This window comes from Palaemon carinicauda, chromosome 31 (assembly GCF_036898095.1).
Source record: "Palaemon carinicauda isolate YSFRI2023 chromosome 31, ASM3689809v2, whole genome shotgun sequence".
In the NCBI taxonomy this organism is placed as follows: domain Eukaryota; kingdom Metazoa; phylum Arthropoda; class Malacostraca; order Decapoda; family Palaemonidae; genus Palaemon; species Palaemon carinicauda.
In genome coordinates this window covers 11,755,980-11,770,647 of record NC_090755.1, presented here as the reverse complement: position 1 = coordinate 11,770,647, position 14,668 = coordinate 11,755,980, and the positions used below count along the sequence as shown (strand labels likewise).

General features: G+C 39.7%; 1 protein-coding gene across 2 annotated transcripts in view; it reads right to left on the bottom strand.

The window, feature by feature from the left end:
- LOC137624285 (VPS35 endosomal protein-sorting factor-like) overlaps window positions 1–14,668 on the bottom strand; it is a 95,540-nt gene that overhangs the window by 28,188 nt on the left and 52,684 nt on the right. Inside the window, exons 6-13 of one of the 2 annotated variants that reach the window (XM_068354832.1) lie at window positions 11,435–11,464; window positions 5,059–5,106; window positions 4,431–4,627; window positions 3,557–3,687; window positions 3,235–3,384; window positions 2,406–2,577; window positions 1,465–1,599; window positions 879–1,020 (exon numbers count right to left, since the gene is read on the bottom strand). In XM_068354832.1, coding sequence (XP_068210933.1) covers window positions 879–1,020; window positions 1,465–1,599; window positions 2,406–2,577; window positions 3,235–3,384; window positions 3,557–3,687; window positions 4,431–4,627; window positions 5,059–5,106; window positions 11,435–11,464 — 1,005 coding nt within the window. The remainder of the gene's footprint in view (window positions 1–878; window positions 1,021–1,464; window positions 1,600–2,405; window positions 2,578–3,234; window positions 3,385–3,556; window positions 3,688–4,430; window positions 4,628–5,058; window positions 5,107–11,434; window positions 11,465–14,668) is intronic. The other variant, XM_068354833.1, reaches the window with a different exon arrangement.

The window sequence follows — 14,668 nt, the reverse complement described above, 5'->3', positions numbered from 1 at the left end:
TCAAAGACCTTAAAATAGCATAATATGTTAACAGGTAAAACCGAAATGACGGGCTCACGATAATTAACTTCGGTACCAAGAAAAGACCGCCTACTATTAGGAAGGTCGAATATAAACAAATATAAAAATTAATTTTAATAAGTTTATAATAAAAGGAAGTTAATCGAAGAGGCCTATAAGAGGCGGAGAGATATAAAATAAATCTATAACTTTTGTTAAGCAAAATTAAGAAAGAGAGTCTATACTCTCTTAGACACCAACACTTCCGTCTAAGGGAAGGGTCGGCCATTGAAAGGTGAACGAGAGTTCATACTCTCTTCGTCACCAAAAATAATCAAATTAATTCCAAAAGCTAACTAAGCTAAAATAGAAGTTTCCAGTAAAGCGACAGCCGAAATCAAAGAGAAATACTTCACCAAAGTCGTGAAAATACTCCAAGAACATAAGCGTATCCCAGAACGTCTTGTCAGAAGCACGACAGAGGAATAATTGAGGAGGTGTCAACAAGAAGTACTTGAGTACCTGGCCACAGGTGGCGCTGGTAAGAACACCCCCTTCTAGTATTGTGATAGCTGGCGTATCCCTCCATAGAATTCTGTCGGGCAACAGAGTTGACAGCTACATGATTATCGGGTAAGTTTAATATTGAAAAAATAATATTTGTTGACATTTATAGCTGGAAATCATAGGCATGGGATTCAGGTTAGGTCTACCTTAGGTCAAAATGTGACACAATTCGACTTAAAAACTGCTTCTTGGAACCAATTAAGTTTATATGTTGAGGACCTTCTGCTCTTATTTCTAATTTTACACACTTTAGGATTGAAAGGTGTTTAATTCACTCTCCACTTCCCAAAGTCTTTTACTCAAATACTAACCTGGATAAGAACAACCTGCTATAAGGTGCGTTAGAGGTAAAGCATTGTTGGAAATAAAGTTATGTGGGAATGTTGTCAACAACGCTGCTACTAGCAAATTCTGACCAAGTCCTTCTTCACCTCCACAATACTCGAATACAGTCTGAGGGAGAACGCATACAAAATGCTAAATCATAAAAACAAATAGGTTTTTATAATGCTATAACAAATTAACCTCTAAAACCTTTCACATAAATACACCAATGTAATAATCTAATAATACCATGAATGACTAATTACAGGAAATAAAAACCTGAATGATAGTTTTATACTCAGTTAAGAAAAAGTCTTGTAATAAGTTTTTTAAACTGTAAAATTATTTACATAAATACACCAATGTAATAATCTAATAACATCCTGAATGACTAATTACAAACAATAAAAACCTGAATGATAACTTTATACTGAGTTAAGAAGACGCCATTTAATCAAAATCAGGTAAAAATTGAAAAATTTATAGTAAATCAACTAAAGAACCCACTGATGAAAGCATCAATGAAATAATACAGGTACAGAATAACGCCAGTTCAGTAGAGCAATAGCTAACCTGTAAGACGTGATGAGGAGCTCGACTGGCAAGACACTGCAGCATCCACTCGAGTGGAGGAGATAAGACGCGCAATGCCAGGGCATCCTTGTCTTCCCCCATGTTGACATCGGCTTCTCCCTCCGGCCACAATCCCTGATAAAGGAGAAATGTATTTGCCAATGGAACCTAGATATATGTCTACTTTAGGCTCTAGAGCCTTTAAATACGCGGCCCCGAGACTATACAATAAGCTCCCATGAAACATTTGAATGATTGAAGACATTAAGGCTTTCAAGAGGAAACTGAAGACTTTCTTATTTGAAAAATCATACAACAGTGACGATTTAGCAGTAAATGAACAATACGTGATCTGAAACGATAAATACTTTGAACGAACAATGTAAAATGACAACGTAGGTCCTGTAGAGAGTAGGGTTCTCCTGCTGTATGGGACCGGAAAAGCAGCCATCAAAGAAAAGTAAAGTAAGTAATGATATTAAATACTGTAAAGGTTTTAAAGGTTTAAAGGCTGCTCATGAATGGCAGAGGCAAGGGAGAGTGACATTGCCCTATCGAGCAGGACAATGCCCTAGAGGCTGACCATATATTCATACGATCAGTGCCCAAGCCCTCCTCTCTCCACCCAAGCTAAGACTAAGGAGGGCCAGGCAATGGCTGCTGATGACTCAGCAGATAGACCAATAGGCTCCCCCAAACAGCCCATCCTTAGCTCACAAGGATGGTGAGGTTGCAGCGACCAAAGAAACTAACAAGTTTGAGCAGGACTCGAACTCCAGTCTGGCATTCACCAGTCAGGGACGTTACCACATCGGCCACCACAACATGTGGATGAAGCACATATAATTCTAAAGACTGTTGCCATTATAAAACATTTCCTACGGTCATAAAAGTAACTGTCATCATCTAGGCAACAGTAACATCCACAATGAGTAATTTACCTGTTTCAAAGTCAGCAAAAAATCTTCAATGTTCTCTGTGATATAATGGGTCAACCTGGGAGCCACTTCTACCCCAACTCGACAAAGAAACATTCGAGCATACGCAGCAATTAAAGGGTCCCCGATGCCGCGGATCATTCGAGTCAGGCGAGACATTGCTTCTTCCCCCTCTCTGAAAAGGTCAGGCTATAAACAGCTACCTTATAAGCAAAGCACTAAAAATTCTAATGGAAAGATAAAAATAACATAAAATTGACATACGTTTAAATAGGCTAAAATTCGCCATGTTTTTTCTATTTAACTTCATCCTAATACCAAATCCTTACTTCTATAATCGCTATGAATCTTTTTTAACTTTCACCTCTTTATATTATACAAAGTACTACTAGAATTTAGGGCATAAAAGTTGTCTCAAGTAACCAAACCTATGATAGATGCATTCAATCAAATGATTTCTAACTGTACATGTACAGTACTTGTCTTTAAAAGTGTCAACAATACAATATCTATAAAAAATGATGCTCAAATCATTCTTAACATCATCTGTTCTCTACATATCAAGATTAAGAATAACACGCCAAAGCTGAATACTTCTTTGCCAACTAGTTTGATAATTTTCTCATGAAGTGCACAGGCTTTCTCTTGGATCAGAGCTCTAAAAATCCACGTTCACCCAGACCTCTCGGCATAAACCTTCTCACTCAGCCCTGTCACAATTGACAGACAATCCCTTCCTGAGAATATAAAACTTCTGGAAAATTACGACACTTTTTTACTTCAACTTCACACTTTCACAGTTCCATACAATATATATTTTTAATTCACTTACTGGACACTAAGAATGGAATAGCAAGGCAAAAGAGAAGCCTCTAGGTACAACCTAGGAAGCAACTCTCTTATGGATGCCACCTTGTAGAACCAATTGCGGGCAGTTTCCTGCGCTTCTAACAACCCATAGTCGCTGCCACCATTTGTGGAGCTGCAAAGATTAACAAAACATTACAGAAATTTCTAGAAAATTATAGATTTTAGACTAAAAAGATCAAAATATGTTGTGCAATATTTTACAGAAGATGATATACATATTACCATAAAAAAAAAAATAAAAACAAAGTGGGGGTTAACAATACTAGTAAATTAATTATAGTTACACTTGTTTTTTAGATTTCTGCTGAAGTCGCTCATACACCAGTGAGGCTAATGTATCCAAAATATCCATCACTAGTGCAAACTTCATTGGATAGAAATGTTCAGGCGCTGATAGACTAAGCAGCTTTACACACTGAAATGAGAGTTGCAACATAACAAATTCAGTATACCATCCAATGATTACAATATAAACCCTCAGTTTACATACAGAAATTCAAATATAGCAATGAAATATTTGTTTGGGATATGTAAAATTACTACAGTATAAGCATATGTCCCTTTCAAGGGCTATATTTCTCCTTATGAAGGTATTTTATGGAGACAGAAGAGAAGAAACTGGATGAGGCAGAGATGAGAATGTTGAGATGGATGAGTGAAGTGACAAGAAGAGATATGGAATGAGGTAATCAGGGGTACCACAGGAGTTAGAGAACTATCAGATAAGATCCAAGAGAGTAGACTGAGGTGGTACGGTCATGTCATGAGAAGAGATGAACATTATACTAGGAGGAAAGTGATGGAAATGGAGGTACAGGGAACGAGAAGGAGAGGGAGACCAAAGCAAAGGTGGATGGACTGTATCAAGGATGACCTTCGATCAAAGGGATTAACCAGTGATGAAGTGTGGGACAGAGGTAGATGGAGAAAGCTGGCCAGAAACATCGACCCCACATAGAAGTGGGAAAAGATGCAGACAAAGAAGAAGAAGAAGGAGGTATGGAATTCCTTTGAAGTTCAACAAAAATCTTTTTGTTTCCTACAGTGGACAAACTATGGCTTTACTGTTTACCTTAACAAGGGACACTGGCACTGTATCAAATACATGATAAATTCAGTATACAGTATATACGATAAACAACCTCCATATTGACGCACCTGGATAGCAATCTTCAACGCCTTCACTCGATGATCCGTGTTCCAGGCTTGCGTGAGTTCCATTTTCAACCCGGTTAAACGGAGGATGAATTCACTCTGGGTGAGTCCTCCGACTTCCCGCAAAAGTCCTCCTCCAGCATCATCCAGTGAATCGAGCTGTTCTAGACGTGCTCGAATCCTCTCGCTACCACTCATTCCTAACGACAAAAACATAATCAGATCATAAACATAATGCTGTAGAATGAAAAGTTGCTAAAGTAGGAGTAACCACACAATGATAATAGCTGTGAAATTTACTTCTCCAGGAGTATAACTTTTACATCCATATCAAAGTGGTTGTTGTTACAAACAAAATAGTACAGTAAAGCAAATTGCTACACAATAACCATAAATAGTTATCAACACTAACATGCACTTATTCTATTTGCAGCCATAAGTTTATTCCAGATAAGAGGAATGAGAAAAGCATGCAACATAACTCTAGCTCAGGTTAAGTAAGGAAAAATGGAATACTTAAATAAATCCTTCTGGAATTGAAGCAGCATTACCTTAACTCGTAGGTATAAGGATGTGGGAACATTAACTTGATAATTCTATTCATTTTCAAACAACCAACTTATATACTAACCTTGAGTTTTCGATCTGTCGGGAACTGAAGTCTGGGTTTTCACGACACCTGAAAATAAAAGACATCTGAAAACGGAATGCAAAACGAATGAGGTGCTTTTAATTTCACAAAATTGATGAGCAGAAAAGGTGAATATCAAACTCAAGAATAATTTAAAGATGAACTAAAGAGTTCAATGAATAGAATTTTAATAATAAAATGTATCATCATAAAAATAACCTCCCTGGTCACAATATGCATAGTGTGATACCCCACCCTACACTGCTAAATAGTTCCAGGAGACCCGATGTGAGGCGATTTTCGACGTAGTCAGATTTTTGCCTTATAGAGTGACTTATACGTTCCATATACTAAACACCAGATACAGTACCTACATTATATATAATAATAATAATAATAATAATAATAATGTAAAGTATATTACAGAACTTAATCATTACAGTATTCTACAACACAGGAACTTGAGTGAGGTCGGGAACAATGACGTACATGAACGTGAAATTTCTTTTTAATCAATACTTCAAGGCAATTGATTGATTTTGGGTTTTATGGCATCCTGAACTACTGTACTTACAGTTGAGATGTGAAGTTGGAACTGACATACGTCAAACCTACAAAAAGAAGGGGTGTTACTGTACCTACAGCACTAAACAAGTTAGAGGTTTAACAAAAGGAAAATTTATTTACAGACCCCCTTCTCTGGGGTAGCTCATGTAGGAGCCCCAGCCCAAGGAAGTACAGTAGCCCCTCAATGGAGGTTTCACGGCCCTTCCCCCAGCTCTTGTTCCTCACAATTTGAGGTTGACAGTGAATTCCATTAAAACATGAACCACTTGAAATAGGGAGGAGGAAACTGTGCTCCTACCATTAGTCACAATATGACATGCTACATTACTCCTGAATTCACAATACATTTGCTTATTAGCACTTAGACCAGCGGAAGGAGGGATATAAAGATCCAAATTCCAATCCAAATATTCTATATCAGAATGCAATGGTCTAAACGAGCACTCAACACTGGACTGTGGAAAGGCGTACGTCTTGCAATAGCAGTTCCTGGCTCAAATTGAGAGATCGATGCTTGTGATGAAGCATTTGACTCTATATAATGTAATACTTACCCTCAGAACCTCAACAGATGGTACATAAGAACAGCTAAGCTAAAAATAAGCCAAAATTAACCTAAGGTTCAAACCTGGAGAGGTTCAAAACTTAAACCACCAGGAACACTTCATGAATTTGCAAGGAATCATTGCATAAGAGTCATGCAAGTCCTCTCTGTACCATTCCAGTTTAAGAATGTATGCTGCTAAAGCTAAAGATTTGAAAGTAATAACAGTATTGTATAATCTATATGATGACAGCTAAATCAAATAAACTTTAAAAATAAGCCATATGCTCTTCCTAAAAGATGTCTCTACCCTGACTAACAAATCATGAAAATACAATGACTGATAAACATACAGTATTGCTTGACTATAAAATATTTTCCAGGGAACAAAGAAAATCAAAAGAGAGGCTGAGACAGTACACTAATCATCGTCATTAGTGTTCTTGCCGCCTTTTTTCTATTTACAAGTTAGAGGTGTAATAAATTCTCTTCATCCTCTTAAAGGTAAAAGTGTCTGGCTTCAGTTCCAGTTTCATCAGAATGTCAGTCAGGCAAGACCAATACCCCACTGTGGTGCCTAACCACAGCAGTGGCCTCCCCAGTAAAAAGTTTAAACTCATGGTCCCGGGCAGGGATCGACCTGCTGCCATGCGAATTATAGGCAAACAAGTTACCACTGTACTAGCCAATTGAATTGGTGGAATTTCTAGAAGATCAAACTTGCAGTGAATGTTTTATGTTGAAGAGGCCTACAGGAGTCAATTTTCATAGTTTACATATGACTATTCTATCTTAACATACTGTAACTAATCTTGAAGATATTCTATATTCTTTATTCATTAGTTTTTATTTCCTTTCCTCACAGAGTTATTTTTCCCTGTTAAAGCCATTGGTGACTGCGGAGGTAGCAGTACTAGGGGATTTTGCCTAAGAGGCTTCATTTGTGGTGGATAACAGGGGGAGGGTGGGCTGTGACACCTTAGCAGTACCAACCAAACTCGGCTGAATACCTCATCAGGCAAGGAAGAGCTAAGAGAAGAAAAGTCCCCTTTCCTTTTTTTTTCATGTTGGCAACCCCCCAAAATTGAGGGAAGTGCCTAGGTAGATGGATGGACAAAACGACCAATGATTGGGAAAATATTTTCAATAATGGTAGTAGTTACAGAACTGGAGGCATTTTCAATATTTTCTTTTAAAAGTTAAAAGAAAAAATAAGTTCCCTATAAGCAGTTTGTTATAAAAACTATTTCAATGGGCAGAAAATAATTATAACAACAAACATTACCTGGCATATAACAAGTTATGAGTAAGGATAAAGGAGATTCATATAGTTTTAAACTTTAACATGATATGTCTCGACCATTAGACTAAAGGGTAATTAGAACTTTATAGTACAATGGATAACATCATCTTCATAATCATCACGAATTAGTTTAACTAGACTATAGTTCTCTTGCTTGAAGGTACACTCAAGCCCACTATTCTATCTTATTTCTCTTCAACTTGTTTTTTTTAAAGGTTTTATAGTTTATAAAGGAGATATTTATTTTAATGTTGTTACTGTTCTTAAAATATTATATTTTCCCTTGCATCCTTTCCTCACTGGGCTATTTTCCCTGTTGGAGCCCCTGGGCTTTTAGCATCCTTCTTTTCCAGCTTGGGTTGTAGCTTAGCAATTAATGATAATAATAATAATGATAATAATAATAATAATAATAATAATAATAATAATAAAAATAATAATAGTAATAATAGTCCCATTTCTATGGCTTAAACAAAAGGACTTGTTCTTAATATATAGATGAATGTTGTACAAGTTTTCAAAGTGAAAGGAGACCGATGAGAATATATGAAAAATACAAGGACGAAAACAATGCGGTGTTACCTTTACTACCCTCTACAGTGTACTGTGTAGGGCACACTTTATGTGGTAATACCTCCTGTGTGGCAGGGATAAAATATTTTACTTTTCAAAGAATGTGTTCTAAGCAAAATGGCTTATAAATGGTCTTGGAAAATAAGACAACTAGAAAATTATGATGGATTTGATGCCACTAGATTGCTGTAGTGGGACTGCATTGTATAATTTTCTGTACATGCATTATTACTTGACTTACAGGTACAAGGGGATATGTATTTACTCCCTAGTGATTTTACCTTCTGTACAACATACAGTAACGTTATCATTATCAAATATTTTAACTTGAAACACATAATAATAATAATGCACGTTTCACAAACTTTCAAATTAAGCAACAACAAAGCCTTAAGAAGCACTCACCTAATTATACGAGAGGTCTGAAAAATATTTCAAAGCAGGAAAAAAATAAAGCCACTGGTGTGCTTGCTATTCTTCCAATCCAATTAATGTTACTCTAAAAGTCTCCAATCAAACTTAACAAAACTGATTGAGATAACTGACTTTTCATTCCATCTTTGAACAATGGAACCACTACATACCTTAACTTTACCAGAAATATGAGAGCATTGTAAATATATTCCTAAATCTACATGGAAAATAAAACGATCTGCAAAACAGACTGTATTGATAAAAATATCGATGTTCTTACTGCTTCTCTCTCAAACACCAAGAACACGATAACGTAATAACTTAATTTGCCTCTAAATCAATATGGTAAATATATGATCACTTACTGTTTAAAAGTTTAAAGGTCGCTCATGAATGGCAGAGGCAAGGGACAGTGACATCGTCCTAGAAATCAGGACAATGTCCTAGAGACTGACCATATATTATATGATCAGCGCCCAAGCCTCCTCTCCACCCAAGCTAGGACCAGGGAGGGCCAGGCAGTGGCTGCTGATGACTCAGCAGATAGACCGCTAGGCTCCCCCAAACACCCCAACCTTAGCTCACAAGGATGGTAAGGTTGCAGACATTAATGGCACTAACGAGTCTGCGCGGGACTCGAACCCCTGACTGGCAAACACCAGCCAGAGACATTACCGATCAGGCCACAGCAACCCCATTAGATAAAGCTCTCTAGAGCACATGTTTGTGACTAGCTACAATGTGTCTAGTTCTAAATATATTTCAAGCTAAGGAAAATAATCCATAGTTTAGGGACATAAAATTTCTCTACTATCGATCTATTTTAGATAGAAAAACATAAGAAGTACTGTACAGATGGTCCTCAACTTATAAAATTAATTAGTTCCAAGAAGCTGTTTGTATGTAAAATTGTTTGCAAGTCGAATTGTGTTCCGTTTTGGCCTAAGGTAGACCTAACCTGAATTCCATGTCTATGATTTCAAGCTAGAAAAGTCAACAAATAGTTGGGTTTTATAAGAAATAGATATAAGGTTACCATAATATTTTGCTTACTGGATTGAAGGATATAATATTCTATTAAAGGGATTTTGACGAAGGAAAAATCTATTTCTGGGCGAGGAACCTGTGTCACCCAATGAAATGCTCCTTAAAGCACCATTTCAAAGGTATAAATACTGCTAAATATACCAGAGAAAAAAGTTGCATGGAATGCCAGGAATATACCCAGCTCGCTCACCCCTAAAGGGTGTCAGTATTAAAACTGGGGCAAGTGATACCACTACCAGAGGTCCTTTTCCAATTAGACTTCTCCCTCCTCAAAATCCCCCATTACTACGAGGTGTATTTTTTCATCTTATCTTTGTTATTTTCAGTTGGATTTGTGTTAGCATCCCACAAATGTTTGTAAGTCGAGGACCACGTGTACACTAATGACAACTTAGAGCCTTGGATTTCCTAAGATTTACTTTCCATTCACCACTACATTTTTCCTTAATACATTCACCACATGCGGTAATGTCTCCCGAGACTAATCTAATTACGAAGTACAGTATTCTACAAATTCAGTACCATAAAGATAAGAAAAATCTAAAGCAGTCAGGAATGTTGTCAGATTAAGCCAATAGGACTACTTGCTCAATAGGTAGCTGAAACTGTAAAAGGCTTTTCATCACAGAAATGCTGTCCATGCAATATCCAATCTGTAAATCCCTGATTATAACATTTTCTCTGAATGGACGTTATGTCGGTAGGTAGAACATTTCTCCCTGCACAATTCAGCAGAATATGAAAATGTCATCAGTTTATGAATGTTAAAAGCAAGGCCTTCAGAAGAAATGATAGGATTACCAGTATGGCCTTCAACAAAGAAAAAAAGGCGTAGGAAACATATCTTTGTTCAAATCTCAATTCTAAATTCTTAAGATTTTCTTTTTAGTAATATATACTCTAAAACTACAATCAAATACTAAACTTTGCTATGCTGCTACTCTATAATATAAAATATTAGAAACTTCTATCTATGATTTCATTGGTGCTTTTGTTATCAATGCTAATCAGGCGTATATAACTTAGTACAGATGAATTGCAATCCAAAGCCACTAACAGGTGCACCAGCCTGTATGTTGAGAGAGAGAGAGAGAGAGAGAGAGAGAGAGAGAGAGAGAGAGAGAGAGACGAGAGAGAGAGAGAGAGGAGAGAGAGAGAGAGAGAGAGAGGGAGAGAGAGAGAGAGAGAGAGAGAGAGAGAGAGAGAGAGAGAGAGAGAGAGAGAGAGAGAGAGAATGGTTCCATCCGAGTTATTTGAGGATTACTTCACTGAGGCCCATTACATTTTGACAGCGTACTGATCACTCACAATAGGTTTTTTTTTCGGCCACGCACAATAAAACCTAACAGATGTCATCCAGGATTTTAAAGAAATACACTCATGTCATTTCTCTCATCATCTGGGAGTAAATAATACTCCAACAACTATTTTTCAATTAAATTCTAACAACTTTTTTTATCTAATAAGCCCTGACTGAGTGTACTATAAGGGGTTACTTTAATAGTTTTAGTTTTCTAGGAAGAGTAAATACAAAAATTAAAAGCTTACTGTAGTATTAGAAGTACAATCAGCAATCGATTACTTCATGAAAATTACTTTGATTCTAAAGTAAGTGAAAAGCTGGCTGTTGCATTGAAAGTAGGATTAAATTCATAGTACATTCATGAAAGGTTACATAACTATACTACATTCAACACGGCTATTATGCTAATAAAATCACACACTCCTATCAGTCAAGATGCATTGTGAAAATGGTCAGTTCTAAAGATCAAAAGCTCTTCAGGATAATGCAAAAAACCCACGACTGAAAAAAAATCACACAATGAAAACGTCTGAATCAGATAAAAAAACACAAAAAGAGACAAAGCGTAAAGCAACTACTGCACTGAACGGCATGCAAAAAAAAAAACAAATAGAATCCTACTCACGTCTCTGAGATGAAATGATTCTGCTCTCAGCTAGGTAGTGATTGAAAAAAAAAAAAGGGAAGCAGCTAAGCATTTATTAAGTAACATGCTGGAATCAACATAATCTCAAAAATGCAACAGAAAACATGACTTTGGCTACGCATTTGCCAAACGTGACGCTTTACGGGGAATGAGTTGAATGCATAACTCAATAAACATCTCCCTTTATCTTTTTAATTATATTTTATTTATTGTACACGTAAGTAATTCAACTATCAAATCTTCAGTAATTTATAAATACTGCATTCTTCCAACACCAGATAAAAATGTACAGAATACCTGGATATTCATTTCACAGATACAATCACAAGTGTTTCCTAATTTATTTGATATTTTGTTAGTAATCAATATTTTATCATTAAAAAGGAAAAAAATATGACAAATTCGGAGATAATTTGTATTTTTCCCAACCATACAAACCTTAGCTATTTACATTGGGTTTACCTTTCGGCGTAGCTGAAATGACGAGCCAATAGTTTTTAACGAGGGTTAACTACCCCCGCGCTAGTTAGCGGGGGTAGGGAAAGGGATAGCTTGCTACCCCTCCCCCCCCACACACCGGTGATTTGCTTCACTTCACTTACAGGTAGGACTTGACTTGGGGGCCAGGGCTGGCGGGCAAATATGTGTAAATAGCTAAGGTTTGTATGGTTAGGAAAAATACAAATTATCTCCGAATTTGTCATTTGTTCCGTAACCGAAATACAAACCACGCTATTTATATTGGGTGACTTACCCCTTAGGAAGGGTGGAAAGTCCCCAGCCTAACTGACTTTGGCTTTGCCCGGGGACTCCGCCTCCCAGTGAGTAGCACTTGAGAGAAGGAGCCCCTACACCTCACAAGTTCCTTGCTTCGCTAGGAACGAGTGGCCTACATAAGTTGTGTGTGGAGGAAAGTGTGACTCGTCCTATGAAGTTGACCTTGAGACCTTTGAATAGGAATCTAGGCTAGGACGTTCCCAATACCACCTCGTCAGGGTATGGGGGACGCGACAGTATTAAGCTTAATACTAGGAGCACAAGGAAGCATGGGTTACCTGCAGAGGTCGAGGTCAGCTATGCGAAGACCAGGATGCTGCTTCCCCAAGAGAGGGGAGGATGAAGAAAGAAGTAAGGGTCAGACATACTCTTTCATTCACGCAGACTAAAACCGGGTAACAACGCCCTTAACCTACTGCTACTTGTCCATAAAGGAGCCTGAGGTTAGACCAGCTGTTGTGCAGCCACCACAGGGCTGATAGAAAACGTATCGAGGCTCCTGTGGGTCAAGTCCTGCAGGTGGTGGGCTGTGAAGGTCGTCTGACGCTTCCAGACCCCAGCTTGAAGCACCTGCGTCACAGAGAAGTTTCTCTTGAAGGCCAGGGATGTAGCAATGCTCCTGATGTCGTGTGCCCTCGGGCGATGTGACGGAGGAGGGTCTGGATTCAAGGCGTGGTGGATAACCCTTCGAATCCAAGCCGAGATGGTGTTCCTGGTGACCCTCCTCTTCGTCCTGCCTGTGCTTACAAACAATGCTCGCACTTGAGGACGGACTGCAGCTGTTCTCTTCAAGTAGTATCTCAGACACCTCACTGGACATAGTAGCAGCTGGTCTGGGTCGCTTGTTACAGAACGGAGACTCGCGATCCTGAAAGAGTCGAACCGTGGATCCGGCACCCCAGGATTCTGAGTCTTGGCAACAAACTCAGGGACGAACCTGAACGTTACCTCCCCCCATCGTCTCGAATGGGCGATGTCGTACGAGAGACCATGAAGTTTACTAACTCGCTTGGCCGAAGCCAAAGCGAGCAGGAAAGCCGTCTTCCAAGACGGGTGGCGATCAGAGGCCTGGCGCAATGGTTCGAAGGGAGGTCTCTTAAGAGCCTTGAGGACCCGAACCACGTTCCAAGGAGGAGGTCTCACTTCCGACTGGGGGCAGGTAAGCTCATAGCTACGTATGAGTAGAGAGAGTTCTAGCGAGGAAGAAATGTCCACGCCTTTCAGCCTGAAAGCCAAGCTTAAGGCTGAGCGATAGCCTTTCACTGCCGAGACAGAAAGGCGCATTTCCTCCCGCAGATATACGAGGAACTCCGCTATTGCTGGAATAGTGGCATCGAGTGGAGAGATACCCCTCCCACGACACCAACCACAAAAGACTCTCCACTTCGCCTGGTTGATTCCCTCAGAGGACTTTCGCAGGTGCCGAGACATTCTCTCCGCAACCTGTTGCGAAAAGCCTCTCTCCGTGAGGAAACGCTGGACAGTCTCCAGGCGTGAAGCCGAAGCGAGGCCACGGCCTTGTGAGGGATGTTGGAGTGGGGTTGTCTGAGAAGCTCGTGTCGTGGAGGAAGTCCTCTCGGGAGCTCCGTCAGGTGCTGCAGAAGGTCCGGGAACCATTCCGCGTGATGCCATAGCGGAGCTATCAGAGTCATCGAACAGTTGACTGATAGTCTGGTGCTGTTGAGCACCCTTCTCATCAGACAGAACGGTGGGAAGACGTACACGTCGATGTTGTCCCACCGTTGCTGGAAAGCATCTTGCCAGAGAGGCTTGGGGTCCGGGACTGGGGAGCAGTACAGAGGCAGCTTGAAATTCAACGCTGTCGCGAACAGGTCCACGGTCGGGGAACCCCACAAAGTCAAGACTTTGTTGGCTATCTGAGGATCCAAAGACCACTCGGTACTCACTATCTGCGAAGCCCTGCTCAGACTGTCGGTGAGCACATTCCTCTTGCCAGGAATGAAGCGAGCTGATAGTGTTATCGAGTGGACTTCGGTCCACCTCAGAATCTCTACTGCAAGATGGGATAGCTGCTGCGAAAAAGTGCCTCTCTGCTTGTTGATATAAGCCACTACCGTGGTGTTGTCGCTCATCACCACCACGGAGTGACCCGCCAGGGTCCGGTGGAACTGTTTTAGAGCCAGAAAGACAGCCTTCAACTCTAGCAGGTTGATGTGCAGGCACTTTTCTGATTCTGACCAAAGGCCTGAGGTCCTCTGGTTCAGAACGTGCGCCCCCCACCTTTCTTTTGACGCGTCCGAAAACAGTGACAATTCCGGGGGGAGGACGAGAAGACTCACTCCCTTTCGCAGGTTCTCGTCAACCAGCCACCACCGCAGGTCCGTCCGTTCCAAAGATCCTATCGGGACCTGTACGTCCGGGGAATCGGACCCTTGATTCCACCGGGACTTGAGCAGCCACTGCAGTGATCTCATC